The 24,743-nt window shown below is 38.1% G+C and overlaps 1 protein-coding gene across 1 annotated transcript in view; it reads right to left on the bottom strand.

Moving 5' to 3' along the window:
- The window catches only part of LOC148369065 (DENN domain-containing protein 2D-like), a 34,738-nt gene that overhangs the window by 3,066 nt on the left and 6,929 nt on the right, over positions 1 to 24,743 (bottom strand). Inside the window, exons 5-12 of the mRNA XM_088330990.1 lie at positions 8,415 to 8,453; positions 7,281 to 7,373; positions 6,661 to 6,836; positions 6,240 to 6,352; positions 6,085 to 6,154; positions 5,938 to 6,015; positions 5,543 to 5,683; positions 3,468 to 3,616 (exon numbers count right to left, since the gene is read on the bottom strand). Coding sequence (XP_088187116.1) covers positions 3,468 to 3,616; positions 5,543 to 5,683; positions 5,938 to 6,015; positions 6,085 to 6,154; positions 6,240 to 6,352; positions 6,661 to 6,836; positions 7,281 to 7,373; positions 8,415 to 8,453 — 859 coding nt within the window. The remainder of the gene's footprint in view (positions 1 to 3,467; positions 3,617 to 5,542; positions 5,684 to 5,937; positions 6,016 to 6,084; positions 6,155 to 6,239; positions 6,353 to 6,660; positions 6,837 to 7,280; positions 7,374 to 8,414; positions 8,454 to 24,743) is intronic.

The raw sequence follows: 24,743 nt of genomic DNA on the forward strand, positions 1-24,743 counted from the left end.
AATACGACAGTTTGTGCGGGCATGGAGCCGTGGCGGTTGACAGGTATGGGTTGTTTTTCCACTAGGCTTTTTCAGGAAAAACAACAGTCAGAACCGGTTTCTCCTGTTTCTCTTATTCCTACATAAGGAAAGCTATTCGGCTAAATATATCAGGCAGTTTAGCTGAAGTTAAAAGCAAAACAAAAAAGGTCTTGTTAACACGCTGCTACCATAAATGTCCCCACCAGTCCAAACATAGCATTCATAATAAAATAAACTTATGGGGTATGGATGAGAAGAGCAAAATCCACCAATTTTTTAGGGAACAGCTTTATGCAACTTATTGACAACTCAAAATGACATCGCAGTTAGTAAAAGCTCAGGTAATGACAAATCACAGTTCAGCTTGCGTATGTTAAAAGGGACATTGTGTATAGTTTAGTCAAGTCAAGTCATTTTTATTTGTATAGCCCTTAATCACAAAGAGTCTCAAAGGGCTGCACAGGTTATTACACAGACTATTTTTCAGACTATTATTACATCATCCCCTGATCTGGAACCAACATGAGGGCAAGGAAAAACTCAAAAACCTCAATATGCCTCCTAGAGATAATAAAACTTCTGTCATTTCAAAAAAACATTATTGATATGAATAATAATCGAAAAACATGAAATATCAAATAACATGCATTTTTAGAAATACTTGTATGTCGAGAAATTTGTGTTATACACAGGGTTGGGTAGGGTTACTTTAACTTGATTACTTTCAATTACTTTTAGATTACTCCAATACCAAATATGCTAATAAAAGACAAAAGAAACGAAATATGAATAAAATTACTAAATTTTGTGCAGGCTTGGGGAGTAACGGAATACATGGAATGGCAAAAATGATGTTGGCAAGCTGTTTGGATTTATTTTCATCTTGTTTCTGTCTCATTTTATGTTAGTTTTGCCGGAGATCAAAGAGATCAAAGCCAGGAGAGAAAGCTTACCACGTGTTGTGAGTCATCATTTTATTCATATTTAGTTTCTTTTGTCTTTTATTAGCATATTTGGTATTGGAGTAATCCAAAAGTAATTGAAAGTAATCCAGTTAAAGTAACCCTACCCAACCCTGCAAATAATACGTGCACAAGATATGGCTGAAACAACACGAGGTTGCAAAATCAACACGATTCGTTGCTTTTTAGTTTCCACCGCATTTACCTCAGGTCGACTCATGATCATGGGAAGTTCAATGTGGGAACTTTGGGTTAAGAATTGGTCCCACACTTAGTTTCTTTTGTTTTTTATTAGCATTTTTGGTATTGGAGTAATCCAAAAGTAATTGAAAGTAATCCAGTTAAAGTAACCCTCCCCAACCCTGGTTATACATAACATGAGGCTCACTTAAAGGGAGCTGACGTGATTGTCCAACATCTTGTTGCTAAGGGTACCCGAAAAAACCTTATGAAATGTTTATTTTTGTGTGCAAATATTTGTTCTTCCCCATTGTTAACTAGAGGTTGGTGCTGTTTTTATTTTTTAGTCCTGTGTCAAAATAAATGTCATAAAAAATCTACAAAAAGGCTGTGCCAAAATATTCGAAAAATGAGGCGGTTGGGTCAATTTTTCGTAGCCTCTATTCTTCCTTGTGTTTTGTAGCATTCATTCCTAGTTGCGCTACACAATACAGAGACATCTAGGGGTCAAATATTACAGTGTCCATTTAAATGCCTAAACAAAAGAAAGCAAGGGTCAATACATGAGCTCTGAGCAGTTTTGACATAATTTTTAACTAGATGACGAGATGGGCACCGCGTGAAACGGATAAAAACAGGTGGATTTTTTTCATTTTCCACGGTTGAAAAGTTAACGAGAGGACTAAATAAGGGCATTAAAATACATTATTGAAAATACATTTTCAGAGTTGTTTTTTAATCTCAACTTTAAAAAAAGATCCATCCATTATCTGCACCGCTTGTCCTCAGTAGGGTCACGGGGTTGCTGGAGCCCATCCCAGCTATCTTTGGGCAGTGGGCAGGGGACACCCTAAACTGGTTGCCAGCCAGTTGCAAGGCACACAGAGACAGACAACTCATTCGTTCATTCACACCTAGGGACAATTCGGACCGGCCAGTTAACCTGACATGCATGTCTTTGGAATGTGGGAGGTAACCGGAGTGCCCGTAGGAAACACAAGCACGGAGAGAACATGCAAACTCCGCACATGAAGGCTGGTAACTGGATTTGAACCCATGACCTCAGAACGAGCGAACCACTGCGCTACTGTGCCGCTCTAAAAAAAACAACTTGGAAAAATAAAGTCAACTTGATGAATTACATTGACAATCAGAATTAAAATCATTCTTTTAACCTAGAGTGCTGAACATTTGTATTTGATTACCTTCACTTAGACCATCTGGGGTCATTATCAAATTTCTATTTGACTAATATCTTAAAGTATTACAATTTTTAATAGGAATAATACTGTTTATAAAGATTTTCCAGCATATTATGGATATTTAATTTGGTCAGAAGATATATTTTTTATGTGTAATAAGAGTTAATAACTGTCATTTGAAATGTTTATAATTTATCATTATTTTACTTTAAAAACATGAAGCCAAATTATTGCAGTATTAGCATTTTTCATTTAAATCAACGCCGGTGTCCGGAATTTAAAAATGTTCTACATGCTGATGCCATCTTCTGGCTTAAATCATCATTGCAGCCTCTGTCAAGCTGCTTGTGCTGTGCAAGTATGTGCATTTCTTGGACGCACGCAAAAAAAGTCCAATTTTTCTCCTCTTATTTGGGGTTTGGGTTGACGTTTGGACTGTATTTGAAAAAGTCCTTTCCTTCCTTTCACCGTTCCCATGCAACCACAGGCATGATAAGGAAATCACTCTCTACCCCTGCACTCTTCCTTTTCTCCTTCCTAATGTTGCGAATCCCTAACACCTGATAAAAGTAAGTTGAAAACAGTTATGCACGGAAAATACAGATATAAAAGCTCTTTGAACTCAGTTGGGCATTGTTAACACATCCTCAATAGAGAAAGTTTTCTACTTTCAACTTTTTAAGGACAATTCAGACGATGTACCCCATCTTTAAACAAAGCAAATGTGAAACAATATTCTATAAAGGACATAAAATCTAATTCATCCTGCTGCAATTTAAGTAATCAATTAATACAAAGGAAACGACTAGATTTCAACTCATGTAATTTAGAGCTACAGGAACTTGTAGAAAATTTGACTGTTCTGTTTGAACAGAACAGAAATAAGTTCGGATTTATCTGGGGGAAAAAAAGCTATTTTTTAATGCAGAGAATAAATCAAAATCACAGAATTTTATCGATTAAAGTAAGGTTTGGTTGTAGTAGCATGAGCATCGTTAAGTTTAACACTGACGATTTTACCCCAAATTGGCACTATTCCTACTACTATTTATTACTGACCACGTTTTGCATGAATGAGTTTGTGTAAAAACGTGTGTATTACCCCAACTCATCAGCAATGAAAATGATTCGTCTCTCAAGGACTGCGGCCGCGAACACCAGTAGAACTTCCTCATCAGTAAGGCAGCTGAACAGCACCGCAAAATTGACGTGTTCCAACCAGGAGTCCAGCGGCCGTGTCAGTCTGATTATCTGGAAAGAAAGTGAGCAATGTTAGCCAACTGGCATTTCATTGACTTTCCCTGATCATGAGCGTGTTTTTCAATGACATGGTTCCGTCTTAGGACCACTACAGGTTATTTCACAAGTCTCATTCACGCTATCAACAAATTCACGAAGCATGCTCGTGTTTTGAAGGTAACCTTGTGCCGACTGCAATAATTACACCACAAACATTGGCAAGCTTCACCGAATAACTGCACTGAGCGAGCGCTGTTGAAACACGGAATACGGCTTTAGTGCTCGGAGGTGGAAGTTGAGCAATGTAGGACAGGTTGAGGCACAGCTCCAAACAAACACACCCGCTTTCAAGGATGAGTACCCTCAAGTCATGACAACAGCCTTGCCTCTCCTTTGATTGGATAGCCTCTTTGACAACGATTTTGAGGTTTACCACAAATTGGCACAGTGGAGTCAAGTTAGAATTAGAATAGTCTTTATTGTTGTTAATAACAACGTAGCGAACATTGTTTCCAACGAGATTAGACACAGCACTCCAGGATAAACACCAAATAAAGACTTAAAATGGTAGATGGTCTGCATTTATATAGAGCTTTTCAAGTCAATGAAGACCTCCCAAAGCGCTTTACAATGTGCTTCACACTTACCCATTCACACACACACTCACACACCAATAGTTGCAGGGCAGTTGTTAAAATTTCTTTTTTTCAAATGTATTTTCAAAATGTTGATCTTTGAGAAGGATGCACTCGAGTGTTTGAATTTGGTTTTCTTTCTTAATTTCTTTTTCAGGTTTTATTTTCTGCTTGCACCAAAATGTTTATTTTTCTGTCAAACAATTATGTTATTTTGTGGCTCAATTATTATTATTTTTTATTAATGATTTTTGTTGCACTGCATTTTTTTTTTTCCAGCAACGTATTTTTTTATTTTTTATTTTTGTGCGTTGCTCTGCGAGGGCTTACATTTTCTTTATTTTTCAAATGTATTTGTCGCATGTTTTATCTTCAGGTTGCACAAACAAATTTAAATTCATTTATTTTTATATTTATATTTTGTGTTTGCACTTCATTTGTTAATAATTGATTTTTCTTTTTTTTATGTATTTTTCATATTTTCCTTTAATTTTTAGTTTCACTGTGATTGATTTTTCCTAATGTTTTTCATGTTTTAATTTTTGGGTGATTGCACCACAAGTCTTTACATTTACAAGTTGTAAGTGCATCATAGTGTAAAGACAAATACAGCATTGTAACAATATTGCAATGAAAAGTAGTGCAGTGAAATTTAGCAGTAACAAAATTCCTAAATAAGTTGATAAATATGATTTGAATACTCATTTTTCAATATAACTGTCAAGATATACATTTTTCAGTCTTGCACACTTGTTCAGGGTGGTAATGGCCCTGAGGAAGAAACTGTCTGAGTCTGTTAGTGCTTGTTTTAAGATTCAAGTTTGTCTTTATTGTCATTAACACAAAATTGCAGATGAAATTTTATTTGCAAAGCCGGTGTAAAATGTTGATAAAAGTTTAAAAGCTAGGATACAATAAAATAATCTCAAATATTCATACGTTTAAGGGACATATAGCGCCTATCAGAGGGCAACAGGTCAAAATCGGTGGTGAACTAGGTGAGAGGAGTCCTTTTCTAATAGTGTTGGCTAAGGTTTGTTAAAGGGACAGTGTGCATTATTGAATGCCTCCTAGGAGCAGGCAATGATTCCCTGGGCTATTTGTTTAAGATTTTTGTTGACTCCAAACTACCTCAAATATAGTGGCAACTACAGAATGTCAACTTGGATATGAAATATGCTTTCTTTTTCTTGGGTTATTTACATCCACCAAACACGAAATAGTTTTTTTCTTTTCGATACTGAAGACTGTTGACAATCAAGTCCAATATTTTTGATAAGTTGAGGCATGGCATTTCTCTGACCTCAGTTCCCGACTCAGGAATGAAGCTTTTAATCTCCACAGTGTTTCCCGGTGCAGGGAATGGAGCCTCGCGCAATTTCTGCATGAATGGATAAATCATAGCCATGGAGATCTGCCGCCTCTTCTCCACCTCATCAAAAATCTGCTCGGAAAGAAATAGGCAAGTCATGAGCCAATAGACCTACAGATATTATAAAGGAACAAACAGCTTTGGCATGATTTCCTCAACAGGTCCGTGCTGTAATCTTACCTAAAAGCACACAAAGATACCAGTTAAGTTCTCATACAAAAACAACAAAAACCATGCATGATTTACATATATATTGCAATTAGCTTCAGTTCATAGTTTCCGATTCCAAAAGATAAGCTTACGGCGGATGTTTTTTTTTAGATCACCTTAGAAAACAGTCCGAAACAAGCCAAGCTACTGATGATGCAGTATGCTTCAGGTGGACGAGCACCTTTGCCACCAGGCTGCAAGTTGGACAGTCAAGTGGTTAAAATGCATTACAGCTATTTCCAATTCACAGTCCACATACTAACCAGTAGACGCCTGCAGTATCCATTTCTCCTGCTGCCGTCAATCTCAGTTAACACAAAGGAGAATGTCTCGCTGCAAGCATATGATGAAGATAATGAAGCACAAGTCAGAAACGGTTGTCAACATGTTTCCAAAATGAATGAAATTTCTGTTGTACCTGGGATATTCAGTCAAAGGAGCCCATTTGATGCCCTCTGGAAAACAGAAGAGTGTGATCGCCTTAAGTGTTCGCTCCTCCTCCTCCTTTTGAAATTTTGCCATTCCATCCCTCTGAATTTATACACATGCACAAAAACACACAAGTATTGGAATATATATATTCTTTTTGACAATGGAACCTGATGACACAAGTCTAAACTCATTTTAATAAGAGAACGGGTTATATAATTTGAAGTCATTTTATAGGTTAAGTTTGCGCTTTTTTCCCTTTAACTACATCTATATGTTAGCATGGACACAGGAAAGATATTAGAAAAACATAGAGAAGACATGTGTGAAAAACTGCTCCCCTTTTCTTGTGTTCCAAATAAATATTACAACCCCATAGCGTACGAGAATGGTGTACTGTGAAACCCAACCTTTGGGAACTGGTAGGTGATCTGAGGCTCATAGCCGTTGCCATCTTTATTCTTCTTTAGGCTGACAACCACCAAGTACTCGAAAAAGTATTGACCACTTGCAAAACGCCGTTGTCTAGTTGCTTTGTCTTCCCCTATCAGGCCAAGTGCATCTGGAGGATCTTGGTCTCTCACTTCTTCAGAGACATATGAAAAGGAAGTTTCATTAATTAGCATGAAATGTTTGGAAACTTGAAGGTATAAAGATGACGTGTATTTTAAATTCGATTTTTATGTGAACACAAAAAGAAACATCTAATGCATTTGATTTCATATCCCACAAAATGATGATGGTCATCATACTGTGATCTACAAACTAAATGAACACTTGACTTTGTGACCCCCATTTAATAATCTAACCATTAATCTATGAAAGGGACTGGCAGACTGATAGCACAGAGAGACGGTTGAGTAAGAAAGCAAGACAATTAAGATTGCTGCTGTGTTATTTTTGGACAATTCCAACATAAAATGTCAGAGTCAAAAATCATACCTAGGCTATCACATACAATAAAAAATGCATTCCAATAAACGGATTAAAACGTTCTCTAATTGATGTATATACAACATGGAATACTTACTATCTCTTTTGCCTTTGCGGAAAGAGGACCACATGGCACTTAGCCTCTTAAGTGCTTTTGGACGCCCACTCCCATCTTCACTTGGGATGGTGCCTGTTAAAGAAATTACAGTATTTTATTTGTCATGTTTACTTATTTATTTGTGACGCCCTTAATCACAAAGATTCTCAAACGGCCGCACAGACCACAGATTATTGCAAACCACAGACTATTATTACACCATCCCCTGATCTAAAACCTACATGAGGGCAAGGAAAAACTCAAAAACCTCAACATGAGGAAAATGAAGAAACCTTGAGAAGGGACTACACAGGTGGTAATCCCCCCTTCCAGGATGACCAGGCTGCAATGGATTTTGCAATAACAAATAATAAACAGATATTGTCAACATAAAATGTAGGTTATTCATATGCTATAGAATAGAAGTGTGTTTTAAGCTTAGATTTAAACATTTCCACTGAGTTTGCAGATCGAATGTCAGGGGGGAGGGAGAGCATTCCATTGGAGAACGCTCTCGAACCTGCAGAACTCTTCTTAGCTCTTGGGATCACTAATAAACCTAGCAAAGGCTATTGAACTATTCTAAAAATGCATTTTGGCCAGTCAGTAGGTTTTCATACTATATACAGCAGTAAGACTCTAAATGCAAATTATGTGTTTTGAGACAAAAAAGGCAGACACTACCATCTTACATAGACATTGTAGTTCTGCTTTTGAATGACACTTAAGCTCAATTTTGGAAAACAAAATGAGAAATATGAAACACAATGATAACACAGTTTCATCTTAACACATTTTAGACCAAGGTCAACGTTCAAACTCCCAACCCCAAAACCAAGAATAGTTTAAAGTAAACTTATTTTCTTTTAAAAAGAAAGTAATTTCTCTGTATGAACTAGGATTTGCTAGCGACCAGTCTTTATTGTATCCATCTGCTTGTCCAAACCTAGTTGTAAAAAACTAAAGCACATCTGCAGAACTAATGTGAAAAAGTGCAATAAAAACAGATTACTGATTATCCATTTGACATGCCAACTGACTGGTGACACACTTGCCCCAAATCCAACAGGAGCTGTACTAATGCACAGTAGACTTTCCCTTTGTATACAATTGTTGGATAGATCATTGACTTACCGGCAACATCTGAGAACAAACTACCTTTGGGCTGTTCACCTAGAAAACACAAACTTTATGTGAGTTTATTGGTTTAAATATCGGTTGTTCAACAGTGCTCAAGTAATTTTCACATTAACAAAACATAAACAAATATATTAGTGGACAATGAGTATACGACCTAACCCAGCTGAGACCTTCTGTTTAGAGACTGACTTAGCACAAATGGTTACGAGTTATAAATGTATTTCTAAAATAACAGCAAATCAAACTACTACAAAGTCATTATTATGTTACTACTAGGTTGTACTAATTAAAATGATCAGGGTTAAAACAGGCTTAATAAACCATTAAATCGGCCTCGTATAAGGGCCCTGAGTAATTTACAAATGTAAATTATATGCAACTTTTAAAAATAATTTCGAAAGAATGGATAATGTATTTAAAGACACTGATCGTCTCAGTGATTTTATCATGCTATTTAGAAATCACATTTCCTAGAAAATCAGAATGACCCATTACTGGTGAGATACTCTCACAACCCGTCAGCGAGCTACTCAAGTGTTCTTAGAAGGTTATCTGGTGCCTGCAGGCACCACGTTGGTGACCCCTGAACGACCCATTCAGATCACGTGTTCGGATTAAAAGTAAAAGTTTAGATCACAACACAATTACTTCAAAACCCACGAAAACTAAAACTCACACTTAGGTTTATTCGGTTTATACCAGCTACAGTACTTTGAAGGGCTGTGGCTCATATGGTTAATGTTGAGTCAAAAGTAGAAGGAGGCAAACTGTTCCAAGTGTGTTCTGAAGGGTCAATGGGATAAAAGCACAACTGTAAGATTGTTGGAGATCAACAGTAGGAGGTGATTAATTTTACTACTGACAATAAAATCCTCAGTCGTAAATTAGCACTGAATGTCTCTCTCCTAAGAAAGAAGGTGGGTTTACTGCCTGGCCTCCTGGCAAAGATTTGTGGATTCTTGATGAAAGAAGCCATTTCGGCCTTACTAGAGTATATATATCACATTTTTTACTAACCTAAACCCTAGAATGCTCATTTTCACATTATGTTCCTTCCAACCTCGTACATTTGCCTTAAATGTTGGGATATTTTTCCGGTTTGTTTTACTTTTTGGTCCTGGCAACAGACCGATTCAGTAGTACATGACTTAACACTGTAACTCCTAAATCAAGCGAGAACTCGGCAGGCTGCTGAAAGAGTTGTTTACTTCAGACTCCAGGGAAAGAATTTTCATACTGGAGTCCCATTTACATTGCAAATGACTGGAAAAGGACTCGCTTAAAGTCATACTTAAAATAACAAATAGCAGCAGCCAATGCATTTTTTAACTAATAATAAATAATAAGCAAAAATGAATTAACTATCATATAACCTTGCATGGGCAGCACGGCGGCGCAATGGTTAGCGCGTGTGTGGCACAGTTCTAAGGTCTTGGGAACCTCCTGTGTGGGTTCAAATCCAGCTAGCGGACTTCCTGTGCGGAGTTTGTATGTTCTCCCCGTGCTTGCGTGGGTTTCCTCCGGGCACTCCGGTTTCCTCCCACATTCCAAAGACATGCATTTCAGGTGGATTGGCCGGTCCAAATTGTCCCTAGGTGTGAATGAGCGAGCGAGTTGTCTGTCCCTGTGTGCCCTGCGATTGGCTGGCAACCAGTTCAGGGTGTCCCCTGCCCACTGCCCGATGATTGCTGGGATGGGCTCCAGCACCCCCGCGACCCTACTGAGGATAAGCGGTGCAGCTAATGAGAGGAGATGAGATGAGATAACCTTGCATTTTTAAAAATACTCATAGGTCAAAAAATTAACCCTTATTTTACATAAGATGAGCTTCACTTAAAGGGAACCGTCATAATTGTTTACCTTCTTGCTGCTAGAGGTACCCAGGAAAAAAATAAAGTAAATAAATGGTGCGTTTTGGTCACTGAGTCTCTGTAGTTTTTATTCTTCCTTGTGCTTCTTAGCACTTGTTATAAATTCCACTGCACCATACAGCGGAATCTAATCAAACAATACACATTGTCCCTTTAACACAAATGACCTAAGTTATTACAGTCCATCAGTTTTACTTCGTAAACACGTAGTATGTGTAAGACATGCATTCTGTTTGTCCCCAAAGTTGATTGGCTTGGGTGGTTGGATCCCTTAACCACTAGGGTTGTAGAGGCACCATTTCCTGTGGTGTGTGTTGGGCAAGTACAACCTGGCCAACATATGTTTCCACCTTGTCAGGCGAATGTTCTAACCACCGCACCACGGAAACACTATTATAATTCTTTTCATTTTTGGCAAACATGTGAGTGTAACTTGGTTGTTGTATTAGACTGCACTGTTATTTATCATCATTTACCATTTTCTACTGCTTTCTGGTCACTATTGATTTTTCTGTCCATCAAAAGCAAAGATTTTTGCAAAATATGAGTTTAAAAAAGGGAAGAGAGACTGGCCAGAGCAGAAGCAAGCAATTCATTATTCATCATGATAAGCCACTCTACTCAAACTACACAGTAGAATGCAATTACGTAAGTTCATTTTACTTAATCCGTTCCACTTTGAAGTTTGGCAAAACTCATTTAAAAGCACTTAAATGCATTTTGTATTTTATGAGAATTTAATATTGTAACAAAACAAATACTAAGTTCCTAATATGCCGGTCAGTTATCATTTCATATTGTGCCGTATTTATTAGCAAGACAGAGCAAAATATACTAATTTCATTTAGTTTATTTCAGTGTTGTAGCCGGATGTTTCACATTTTTGGTTTAGGCCCACAATTTTCTATTCGGTGGATCCAAAATTCCAAGGTAATCATTTAAAAACCTAAAATTGTTTTAATGTCATCAGGACATGTGCAAGGAATTATTTTAAGAGCAAACTGCTTCAGCTTTCCAGGGAATACTGTTGGTGAACAATACTGGGCGGTGATAGGATAACATGACTCATTCTAAAGCAAATATTAACAAGCCGAAATCAAAAATAGGTCAACCATCCAAGGTGCCAAAGCTTTTATAAGTGTCTACTATTATAAAACCACTCTCGTACTTGTAATTGAAAAACATAAATGTAAAGATTATAGAACCAAAACGTGCAATATCAGTTACTAGCCAGTGGTACAGTGGTGAAAGATACACGACCATGTCATAAAATTTATATTACATGTTTCTTATCCCACTTAGTATTATTACAGGTGCTTTATATTTCTTGCGAGTACCGCAGTCTAACTACTTTCAAGAGGACAGTGTAAGCAAGTTGTATGTTCAGCCAAACAAGTATGTATCCCCCCCAAAAAACCCTTGTGTCATTTTTAATCAGACTTGCTTCATTTTTCTTCATTTAACGTGTGGTTTATCAAGTCGGACCTCAAGGAAACATGGCAACAATTTTAAGCATTTACAAGCGCTTCAACCCAAATTTCCAGCACAACATCACAACTCAAGAATTTTCAAGGATTTCAAGCACCCGCACAAGCCCTGCAACAACATTCCACTATTTAGATTGAGTCAGACATGAAAAATTCCATCTGGTTTTCAGAGTAAAAGAAGACAACAATGAGAGGAGAAAGTACCAAATAACAGAGGATTAACCCTAACTCACCCACTTGCAGTTTTGAGCAGCAATGTTAATAAAAGCTCTGTGTAGAGGCATTAGATATCTGATAAATCATTTGTTTCAAGATGTTTTTGAAAAAAGAAAATATCATTGAGTGCCAGATACATGGAAATGTCTTTTAAAAATGAAGTGAGATCATAAACAAAACAGTAATGACACAGCATTGTTTGTACATCACTCAAAGACCTTAGCACTTACTAAGTGTCCAATCAGATTGCTCTGATGTCACACCTTTGCTTTTAATATAAATGGTGGATCCCTTAACTCCTAGGGTCATAGGGACACCCTTTCCCGGGGTGTGTCTTGGACAAGTACAGCCTGGTGCAGCCCACCTCTCTCCAGGCCACCAAGAATGTGCTAACCACTGCACTAATGTATATATATATACATATATATATATATTATATATATACATCCATTATCTGCACCGCTTGTCCTCAATAAGGTCACCGGGGTGCTGGAGCCGATCCCATCTATCTTCGGGCAGTGGGCAGGGGATACCCTGAAATGGTTGCCAGCCAGTTGCAGGGCACACAGAGACAGACAACTCACTCGCTCGCTCATTCACACCCAAAGGCAATTTAGACCGGCCAATTGACCTGACATGCATGTTTTTGGAATGTGGGAGGAAAACGGTGTGCCCAGGGAGGACATGCAAACTCCACACAGGAAGGAAGTGAACAGAAAGAGTTACAGAAATACAGAGCCTAAAATAAATAAAATAAAATAAAATAAGTGAAGTAAAAAGAAAAAGTAAGAAATATGACATGTTTAACTCAAAGGGGAGATTCCTAAGTATATTATACATTCACTTGGATAGTGGAAACATTTATCATTTTTAGGTTTAACCCCAAATATAAAAAAATGCTAACAAAATTCAGAAAAATTGGGTTTACATTTTTTTTTTGCTATACATAGAATAAGATTTATTGCCTTTTTTGTCATTCCTATCTTTGCTTTTAATATTTAATTCAGGACAAAGAGACACTTTTAAATACCAGTACGAGTGAAATCATCTATGAAATGACTCAGCTACTTGTATCTTGTATTTCTAAAAGGCAGCACGGCGGAGCAGTGGTTAGCGTGTGTGCGGCACAGTTCTGAGGTCATGAGATCAAACCTCCTGTGTGGAGTTTGCATGTTCTCCCCTTGCTCGTGTGGGTTTACTCCGGTTTCCTCCAACATTCCAAAAACATGCATGTTAGATAATTGACCAGTCCGAATTGTCCCTCGGTGTGAATGAGCGAGTGAGTTGTCTATTCCAGCTGGCAATCAGTTCAGAGTGTCCCCTGCCTACTGCCCGAGGACAGCTGGGATGGGCTCCAGCACCCCCGCGACCCTATTGAGGATAAGCGGTGTAGATAATAAATGAATGAATGTATTTCTAAAACTGTCATTTTTGTATGTGAGGCGCAAAAAGGGAAGAGGAGGAATGAAAGCATCTGTCACAAAGAGTTTTCAACAATTTTAAGCCAAATGCATCAAAATGAAAGAGCGGGGAAACAGGATCTCCACAACAACTAGACAATTTACAAACATTCAAGGATGTTACTGTTGCTGAGGTTTCCACAACACAATTCCGGGTTCACACACCTTTTTCATGACCAATTTCAAGTCTTTCAAAGCCAATTTTCCAGTTTTTCCAGTATCATTAAAAGAAGAAATCCCGTGTGAATCGTGTTTTTTGCAGAGCCACAAATGTATCTACAATTTACATATGCGATTTTTAATCTTGCGTCTGTATTTATAGAGCAGTTCATTCACGCGCAAAGACTTACTCTTTCTTCAAAATAGAAAAGCTGTAGACTAAAATAGTAGATCTTGAGTAACTGGCAAATATATTTGTTTTACAGAAAAATCCCTCCTGATACAAGTGATACAAAATGACATATACCCTACATTTTATGTTTCAATTTACTACTGTGAAACGCAACCTTAATTGTTTGCATTGTCCATCATAAATTTCCATAATCGATACATAGTCGTTGCACTAATACACATTTCACAGCGCTCTGTAAAACCACCTACCATTATTTGCAAGGGAAGAAGAAATGTAATGGCACAGCGAAACCACCATAGAGCAGTGTCAGGGTCATTTTTAAGCGGACTTGTTGAGAAGCATGACAATTTCAAGCATTTACAGGCACTTCACTTGAACTTGGAGCACTTTTCAATATTGAAAAGACAACTTTAAACTTCAAGCACTTTTAAGGATTTCGAGCACCCAAATGAACCCTGAAAATTACGTTGCATTTCTGAGCTATACATACACAAAATGGGGTTTCAATGTTTGATCGGTTAAGTGGTGCTACGACCACCCAGGCGGTTAAGGAATTTGTGAATAGTGAACTCCTTTAGCAAGTCATCGCTGCAATGAATTTGCTTCACATGTGCCACTATGAGACACTACCACGGTCATGATTAGCTATATGTTACGTTTTAGTATATTTGTTTTGATTTAGTATAGCTACTTAAAAGTACTGCAAAGAAAAATAACCTCTTGATAAGAATAAGTGTTTTTTCTTAGCCATTGCATGTTTACCATTTAGTATTGAAGTACTTGTATATGAAGTTTAGAAGCCATAACATACCTACCAATACTACTGCTTTTCTCCCCTAAACGGCTGCTTAAGTCTTTGTGTGTGAATAAACCGCTCCCACTTTAGATTAGCATTCGATTTTCATTTTGGTAAAAAAATGCCAAGCACATATTTTTCTTAGAGATATTCTGGAGACTGATTTTGTTTCGTGTACAAAAATGATCCCATTTTTCGATTATTATTTTGTAAAATAGTGACGACCATTCAGTGAGGCAGGTAAGGCTGTGCCTCACCTGTCATAAGTGAAATACCAAATTAAAAATATATTAAATGGTTTTATCTATTTAATCTTAACGTTTTTTTCAGATTTAACTCCAAATTTTTGACAAAACTGGTGAATTTTCACATTATATTAGGAATATTATAAATACAATTATTATGTGATGTATTACAGTGCTTAGAGTCTGCAGATGCAGAGTGAGGCACGCAATTATCTTGCCTCATGGCAGAGGGCGTTTACATTATATTAGGAATAATATTAATACAATTAATATGTGCTGTATTATGTGATGTATTACAGTGCTTAGAGTCCGCAAATGCAGAGTGAGGCACGCAATTCTCTTGCCTCACGGCAGAGGGCAGTAGTGTGACCAAAGATTATAAGCCACACACATCACCCCTGAAAAGTAGAATTGGCGATCGTATCAGCAAGCCAACAGCATGTCAATCCATCCAGTATTTTTTTTTCTTGTTGCATGGACTTTTATTCAAACGTTTTATGCTACAATTCATAAATTGCTTTTTTGCTCTGCCAATCAAAAGAAGTTTAGGATGTATGTTGATTTATTTGTAAATCTAACTCCACAGCACATCCCTTTCTTACAATACAATTCGCAATTTGGAGTAGTTTTAGTGATTTGGTAGTTTAAAAAAAAGGACTATTTTTTTTAAAAAAGGATGAGCTTTGTTTTATAACAAGAAATACATATTTTTTTTCTAAATTTACACAGATTGCTTTTATCCCCTGAATTGAAAAATGACTTTCCCTCTTGTCAAATGGGTGCCCCTTCGTTTCGGCTTTGTGCTCTTGCTTGCTGCGTAGGTGTGAAGATAGACCGCATAGGGAGGATGTGTGCCATTTTTTTGCATGCATATTTATATTTTAAGCATTGTTTGATAATTTATATGAATATAGCGTGGCAAAGTTCTGAGGTCATGGGTTCAAATGAAGCTCCTAGCCTTCCTGTGTGGAGTTTACATGTTCTCCTCGCATGTTCTTCCTCCGGGCACTCCAGTTTCCGCCAACATCTTAAAACCATTCATGTCAGGTTAATTGGCCGGTCCGAATTGTCCCTAGGTGTGAATGAGCGAGTAAATTGTCTGTTACTATCTGGCCTGCGACTGGCTGGCAACCAGTTTAGGGTGTCCCCTGCAAACTGCCCGAGGATAGCTAGGATGGGCTCCAGCACCCGCGCGACCCTACTGAGGATAAGTGGTGCGGAGAATGAATGTATATAGTGTATTGATTTTTAACATTTAAGAATTTGAGATAAAATGTGCAGCCCCTTCTCAAGGTTTCTTCATTTTCCTCATGTTGAGGTTTTTGAGGTTTTCCTTGCCCTCATGTATGTTTTAGATCGGGGGATGATGTAAAGATAGTCTGTAGTTTGCAATAGTCTGTGCAGCCCTTTGAGACTCTTTGTGATTAAGGGCTATACAAATAAACATGACTTGACCCTTAGCAGCAAGATGGTGACAATTATCTCCAGTTATGCGAAATAATGCAAATTTATCGCGCAACGAATATCATAGTTCATGTATTTTGGATAATTTTTTTTAGAACAATATTGTTATTTTTAATCTTTTTTTTTAACCACTAGAAAGCGCTAAATAATTCAGTTGTTCCTTTAAGCCAAGTCAAGTCACATTTATTTGTATAGTCCTTAAACACAAGATATCACAACTCTCATATTACGGTGAGGGCGTCAAACAACCACCCTGCGGCCCCCAATTGGCCCCCGGGCCGCATGCTACAGAACCCTGCGCTAGATTTGTCCACCCACCGGCATCTCACGAAATTCTACATTTTTGATAAATAATTGCCACTTTTACGTATGCACTGTATTGATATTTTTTATTTGAGCATTTGTGCAATTGACAAATATATCCCATACCTGTCAACCTGTACGTTTTTGCCGTACAAAGTACGTTTATTATGCATTTTAAGACGTGTACGACGTACAAGGATATCTGTACGGAAAAAGGCAAATTTGACACCAACTATCACGAAACGGCAAATCAATCAAGTCAAAGGATTTTGCCGCGGAAGCATCTATTTCGGTATCGTTTTTTTTCGTTGCAAACCAAGCGAGCGGTTTGATGTAGTGAAAGGAAGTCCGTCTCTTTTTAGCGACCCGGCTATTTCGGCTCAACTCATTAAAGAGAGCCGGCTCTCAAACGGCTCACTTGCTTTGATGCATTGTATTACGAATTATTATGGTGTTTAAAGAAATTAAGAAAAAAAGGTTTGTAGTTTGAATTGAGAAAACGATAAAAGACAGGTTTGTGGTTATCCCTTTAATCAGTATATTACCAACAATAATTTAATACAGAAAATTAATTCATAATTTGAATAAGAAAATGTATTATTCTACTTAATTATATTTGCATGTATTTTTCCTTCTACAGTGAACGTCCCAGCTACTTCATTTTTGAACTTTTTCTATAATAAAGCTCATTCATGTCGAGCAACTCAGTAGCTCACAACAAAATGTTAATTAACAATATACACATAAACACATGTACAATAATGGGCAGCACTGGACTGACTGTGCGGAGATTATTTTGTATTTTGTAAGGGAAAATACGACAGTTTGTAAGGGCATGGAGCCCTGGAGCTTGACAAGTATGATATCCACCTCTTTTGTTCGTGTTAAATATATTTTTTTCTGGTGGGGAAGGGGGATGCTTGGAGGTGGTCTCCCCCAGGGAGTAATTTAGTGTAGAACCGCCACTGCACGTACCTATTTAAGAACCACTGACCTAAACTTGAACGTCGACGTAAATCGGGTGGCCCACCTTCCAAATTGATTCTGTTATGTCACCAATAATGCAAAACAGCGTCGGAAAACGACAATCACAATCTCTGCAAGTATATACAGAAGCCCCCATTTTACCACATCTGTAAAGTGTTTGAGAGAATTATTTTAGATGCCATATGGAAATTTATACAGGAGCACAATCTTTTTACGTTTAAGCAACATGGGTTTAGGTCCGGACATTCTACCATGACTAACTTGATAGCTCATTTGAATAATATTACCAGTATGTTTTTCGTTCGCAATATGTCTGGTCATGTTGTTTACTTAGACTTTTGCAAGGCTTTTGATAAAGTGTCTCATGTCAAGCTTTTACAAAAACTGAAATGCTATGGTATTAGTGGAAAACTGCTTGAATGGATAACTGCATACTTGTCAAATCGTAAACAATCCGTAAAAAATTGACGATGTTCTTTCAGCGTGGTCGGAAGTTTGTAGTGGGGTACCGCAGGGCTCAGTACTAGGACCATTATTATTCCTGTTTTTTGTGAACAACCTACCCGAGGTCATTCAAAGTAATGAAATCTCAATTTTTGCCGATGATGCTAAACTGTCGGCTTTCTTACCAAAAACCCAGGTTGCAGGAACAATTGATTCTCTTCAAAATGACATTAGCTTTTCTTTGGGCTGAACAGTGGCAACTGCAACTGTCATCTCATAAATGCTTAGCTCAATCGTTTTTTCAAGGTTCTGTTCCGCTGTATAGCATTAATGATCATGATTTGCATGTTGTTACTGAACATAAGGATCTGGGTGTCACTCTTCAAACCTAAAGTTTATCACGCATATCGCCAAAATTACCAACAAAGCCAATAACGTAGCATCAAACATGTACAGAAATGTTTACAACAAGAACCCAGCATTCTTAGTTCGAATGTTTTGCGTGTATGTTAGACCCGGGTTAGAATATAATAGCGTTGTGTGGAACCCTGACTTACTCAAAGACATCAACTTACTGGAAGGACTTCAACGTTGGTATACGAAGCGGATACCTGGGATGCACAATTTGTCATATCTGGACTTAACTTGGACTTTTTGGAGCTCCACAGAATTCGATTTGATTTAATTTTTGTGTTCATAGTACTAGATGGAATGATCAATGTGCCCTTTGATCAATTTCTTCAGTTCTGTTGTGTTGATGGTTTACGTGGCCACAGATAGAAGTTACAGGTGCCTAGACCTACCAGCAACCTGCATGGAAACTTTATTTAAATTTGGATTTTTTTGCCTGACCGGGTTGTTAGTGCAAATTCGGTGCAAACTATTAAGCAAAGGTTGGCAGAGATAGATTTTAAAAATTTTCTTAGGGGAGGGGGCGTAAGGTGACCAAATTTGGCCATGCTCACTCTCAGCATTAGATTTGTATCATGTTTTGATTAATGTATCGAACAATACTTTCAATAAACATTACATTACACATATACAGAAGCCCCCATTGTACCACCCCTCCCCCTTCCCCAAGGTCTCGCTAAACACCTGACGGCAACATAAATCGACACACGATACCGTGAACACACCAGGAACTTTTAGACGATAAAAAACTAAACCACTCCGTTCGGTTTTATCTCTTGTCATATTATGGATTGGAAGGACGGCAACCTGCCCCGTCGAAGCCGTTTTATTGACATTATGAGTTGCGAACAAGCAACTTACTCCATCTGCTTCTGAAGTCCGCCAGCCGGAGTCCCGCTCGTCTCGGTACCGTTGCACTCATCGTTGTCTTACTCCTTTGCGTCAACTTTACACGTGTATTTGGCAGTAAAAGGATTCAAACTACATATGTAGCGCATGTTCTCCATTTCTGTTCACGTCAAAGCCCACCATTGCTGCGTGCGTGGGTGTGGGCGCGTGTGCGTCTCCTGTCGTTGTTAGATCAGTGTCAAGCAGCGCTGCCTTCACATGACCTGCTAGTGTGGGATTTTCAAAATATTGCTCACCGCAAGACCTTCACTTCCTGTCAATGTTCCCTCTAAACTGCGTGCGTGCGCAATCACGCACTGCCCGCACATTCTCAGCGCACAAGAAAATCTATCCGGCTCAATGTTCCCTCTAAGCTGCGTGTGTGCGCAATCGCGCACTACCCAGAGCTTTTCTGCGCACAAGAAAATCTAGCCAAGTCACAAAAATCAGGGCTCAAAATTGCTAATTAAGAAGCTAATTAAGTAAAACTTACAGTAAAACTTACAGAGTTCCCCTGACGTTGAGTTCTAAATGCGGTATTTTGAAGTCAATGTCGAAGTAGAATGAAGTTGAGTAAAGTTAGTAGAGTTTGTCGAAGACTGGCTTCTTCGGCCCAGCTCACTAAAAGGAACCGGCTCTTTCGGGTCCTAAACGGCTCTTCAGGTTGTTTTTGCTTCTTTCATCCCAACATGACCAAATATTATGTAAAATTATGCGCAAAATGACTTAAAGGAAGGGGAGAATAGAACAAAAAAGAAAAAAATACCAAAATGAAAAAATGAAAAAATAGTGAAAAGCTGAGGAAAAAAGAAACAAAAGGAATAGAAAAAAAGAAGGAAAGGTTCAGAAAAAAAAGCCAGAAAAAAAGAAAAGAAAGAAACAGAGGAAAAAAGTAAATAGAGAAAAGAAAAAAGTAACAGCTACGAAAAAATAAACAGAATGAGAGCTTTTTTAAAGGAATTTATAAAAAGGAGAAAAAAAACAGGGAAAAAGAAGAAAAAGTTTGTGTTGCATTCAAATAATTTCCATTTTTACCAAGTCAATCTTGTTGCCAACATTGTACTTCCACTAAAAAATGTAATTAAATACAGTTCTGTATCGTGCAACCGAGTAAATAAGCCCCCAAAAATGTTAGTATTATGTGACAAAAGATACCGGGAATAAAATAAATGAAAATCTTGTGAAAGAATTGTAAAAACAAATGACGTTTGTAGGCCGTACAACCTTTGCAATAATACATGAGTCAATTCATTCAAAAGTGAAAAATAATTTTGCATTGCCGGAAACTCAGCAAAATGTAACTTGATGTCAAGTTTTGGACATGTTTGATAATGGATTAGTTGCCACACTTGGGATTGCCGATGCTCACTGTTGTTTCAAGTGTCGCTCACCGACTTTGTGTGAACGCTCAGACCCGTGGAAAATTACAGGGAACATTGCTTCCTGTGCAGTTTTACTAAATGACTGCGTCGCTTTGTTGATTTCTTTTGTTGTTGCACAAAGTTGCACCTGTTTGTTTAAGGAGATGAACATCAAGTCCCTAGAGAATAACTTATCTGGATTTTTTTCTTATTCAGGTGTCCGACAACATTGACTTCTTCATGGGTTTGCGTATGAAATATTTTTATTTACAGTGTAACTTTATGGATTTTGCTTCAGGATCAGTGAAGTTCCTGTCTAGTGAGCACATCTTTCAACCTCCACGGCTCCATGCCCATACAAACTGTCTTATTTTCCCTTACAAAGTACAAAATAATCTTACACCACAGGTGTTAAACAAGCGGCCTGCGGGACAGATCAGGCCCGCTAAGGGATTGAATCTCTCTCTCTCTCTCTCTCTCTCTCTCCCTCTTTTCCACCCACTCTCTGTCTGTGTGTTTCTCTTTTTCTCTTCCTTTGTTGCTCTTTGTCTCTTTCTCTCTCTGTGTCTTTTTAACTTCTTTTGCTCTAACTTCCATTTTTCCTTTTCTCTCTTTTCTTTTTCTCTCTTCCTACCCTTTGCGCTTTCTTTTCTCTTTTCTCTCCTTGTGTCTTTCTATTTCTCTCTGCATTTCTTTCTTCTACTCCCTTTCTTTCCCCCTCTCTCTCCACTTCTCTTTTTATCTCTTTTGTTTCTCACGCTCTTTCCCTCTTTCTCTTATTTCTTTATCTCTCTTTTTCTTTCTCTTTAATCTACTAGTCCGGCCCCCGACAGAATGTTTGTTCTATCTTGTGGTCCCCTAGTTAAAATGAGTTTGACACCCCTGTCTTACACTATTTTTTTTCCCCCGGAATGATGCATGATGGGAAATCCCCAGGCGGCAGATCCATGCGCACAGTAGCATCCAACCGCTCGCTTCGTTTGCAACAAAAAAAAAACGATACCGAGATAGAGGCTTTCGCGGCGAACTCTTTTGACTTGATTGATTTGCCGTTTCGCGATAGTCGGTGTTTACTGGATGGTACCCATCATTGACAAATTTGCGTTTTTCCCTACAGATTTTCTCGTACGTCGTACACGTCTTAAAATGCAAAATAAACGTACTTTGTACGGCAAAAACGTACAGGTTGACAGGTATGAGTGAGGCACAGTCAGATTTACAAATAAACGAACCTACATCTTATTTATGATTTTATCGGCAGAGGAAGAAATCAATTACAAAAATTTAAGCATAGAAAAAAGTTGTATTATCCTACTACAACTTATAAATGAAATCTATGTACTGGGGGACGTAATGCACCAAAGTGATGGATGCCAATTGCCGTTAAACTCAAAGAAGAGAAAAAGCCTATGTGCTGCATCTTCTTAACAAATGCAAAGTGGGGTGCGGCATTTGAAACTTAAAGCTGCAATCATGACTTCAAGCCAGGAGATGGCAGGAGAGTAACAGATCATTTGCGTGCATTTCACAGACAAGCTCAAATAAATGCTCCTTTTTTCATCTTTTTGAGGGTTTGTTACACCCCGAAAAGGCCTGATAAAAGTGGATGGGCCCAATGGAAAATAAAGCATAAGGGCTCTTTGAACTTAATGTTAATGCCTACTTAAAAGAGAAAATATTTAATTTTTCACTTTTTGCCAATATCATCACTAATAATATTGTTTGGGGCTGAGGTGTGCGCCTCTCTTTGTGTTTGCAGATGCTCAGCACAGTTATGTCTTACATACTAATCATATTCATAACATTCTTTGTATAAATCCAAATGTAAATGCAAAATTAAACGAGAAATAACTTTAACACTGAACAAATATATATGGTATATTTGCAATTTTACATTTCCATGATGACTGGTGAGGCACAGCTTCACCTGCCTCCCATGACTGGACGTCACTGTTATCTTCCTACTAAGTAGTCTGAAATAGTCAACTACTTGGGGTTTAGTTTAAAAGATTTTCATTTACAGTGACGAAAATAAGTAACTATTTTGCTGTTTCTCCAACTTAGAAATCATGGTGGGGTCTGAAATTTTCATCGTAGTTGCCAGTCTACTGTGAGAGAGATAAACTAAAAAGAAAAATCCAGAAAACACAATGCATGATTTTTTTAACAATTGTTTTGTGGGATACAGCTGCAAATAAGTATTTGAACACCTGTGTATCATCTAGAATTCTGACCCTGAAAGACCTGTTAATCCGTCCATTAGAAGTCCACCTGCACTCCATCTATCTTTCTGAATTAGATGTAACTGTTTGAGGTCCTTGGTGCATAAAGACACCTGTCCACCCCATACAATCAGTAAGACTTTAACTTGTAACATGACGAAGACCAAAGAGCTGTCCAAATGAAATGAAATGAAATGAAATGTCCAAAGACACCAGAGACAGAATTGTACACCTCCACAAGGCTGGAAAGGGCCACGGAGCAATTGCGAAGCAGCTTGGTGAAAAAAGGTCCACTGCAATCATTAGAAAATGGGAGAAGTAAAATATGACAGTCAATCTCAATCAGTGTGGAGCCCCACGCAAGATATCACCTCCTGGAGTCTCAATTATTCTAAGAAAGGTGGGGAATCAACCCGGAACTACACGACAGGAGTTGGTCAAGGACATGAAAAGAGCTGGGACCACCGTTTCCAAGGTTACTGTAGGTAATACACCAAGACGTCATGATTTGAAATCATGCATGGCACCAAAGGTTCCCATCCTCAAACCAGCACACGTCAAGGCCCATCTTAAGTTTGCATATGACCATTTGGATGATACAGAGGAGTCATGGGAGAAAGTTTTATAGTCAGGCGAGACCGAAATAGAACTTTTTGTTCATAATTTACTAAGCGTGTTTGGAGGAAAAAGGATGAAGAGTACAATCCGAAGAACACTGTCCCTACTGTGAAGCATGGAGGTGCTTTGGGAGTGTTTTCTGCCCATGGGACAGTATGAGTGCACTGCATTAAAAAGAGGATGACTAGGGCTGTGTATTGTGAGATTTTGGGGAACGACCTCCTTCCCTCAGTCGGAGCATTGAAGATGGGTCGTGGTTGGATCTTCCAACAAGACAACGACCCGAAGCACACAGCCAGGAAAACCAAGGAGTGGCTCCGTAAGAAGCATATCAAGGTTCTAGCATAGCCCAACCAGTCTCCGGACCTGAACCCAATAAAATATCTTTGGAAGGGAGCTAAAATTCCGTGTTTCTCAGCGACAGACCAGAAACCTGACTGATCCAGAGAAGATCTGTGTATTGGAGTGGGCCAAGATCCCTCCTGCAGTGTGCGCAAATCTGGTGGAAAACTACAGGGAACGTTTGACCTCTGTAATAGCAAACGTAGGCTACTGTATCAAATATTAACATTCATTCTCTCATGTGTTCAAGTACTTATTTGCTATATCACACAAATAAATCGTTAAAAAAATCATGCATTGTGGTTTCTTGATGTTTCTTTTTAGTTTATCTCTCTCACTGTGGACATGCACCTACGATGAAAATTTCAGACCCCTCCATGCTTTCTAAGTGGGAGAAATAGCAAAACAGCAAATATTTATTTTCTTCACTGTATATTGTATTGTGAAATTATGGATTTTGTATCGTTGCAGCCTTGCCTCTGGATGAAGTAAGATGTATTTTTACCTCTTCACTCGATAGGTTTCGTCGATTTCCAAGACTTTGTTGATGCAGTCATCATTGATACAAAACATTTATTCAGTGTTATAGTGTTTTCTCATGTACCGTAATTTTACTGTTTTAGGTTTTAAAATTATTTTTTACATTATATTATGTATATCATTAATACAATTAGTCCGTAACATAGCACTCTGCTGAGGCACACAATTCTCTTGCCTCATGGCAGAGTGTGATAGTGAGACTAAGGATTTTGATTTAGCTCACACCTAAGCCCCAAACATTAGAATTAGTTATAGTATTAGTAAGCCAACACCATGTCAAGCTACAGTTTACAGTATTTTTTCACTTGCATGGACT

This window comes from Urocampus carinirostris, chromosome 3 (genome assembly GCF_059441175.1).
Source record: "Urocampus carinirostris isolate Australia breed hairy pipefish chromosome 3, RoL_Ucar_1.0, whole genome shotgun sequence".
Lineage (NCBI taxonomy): Eukaryota > Metazoa > Chordata > Actinopteri > Syngnathiformes > Syngnathidae > Urocampus > Urocampus carinirostris.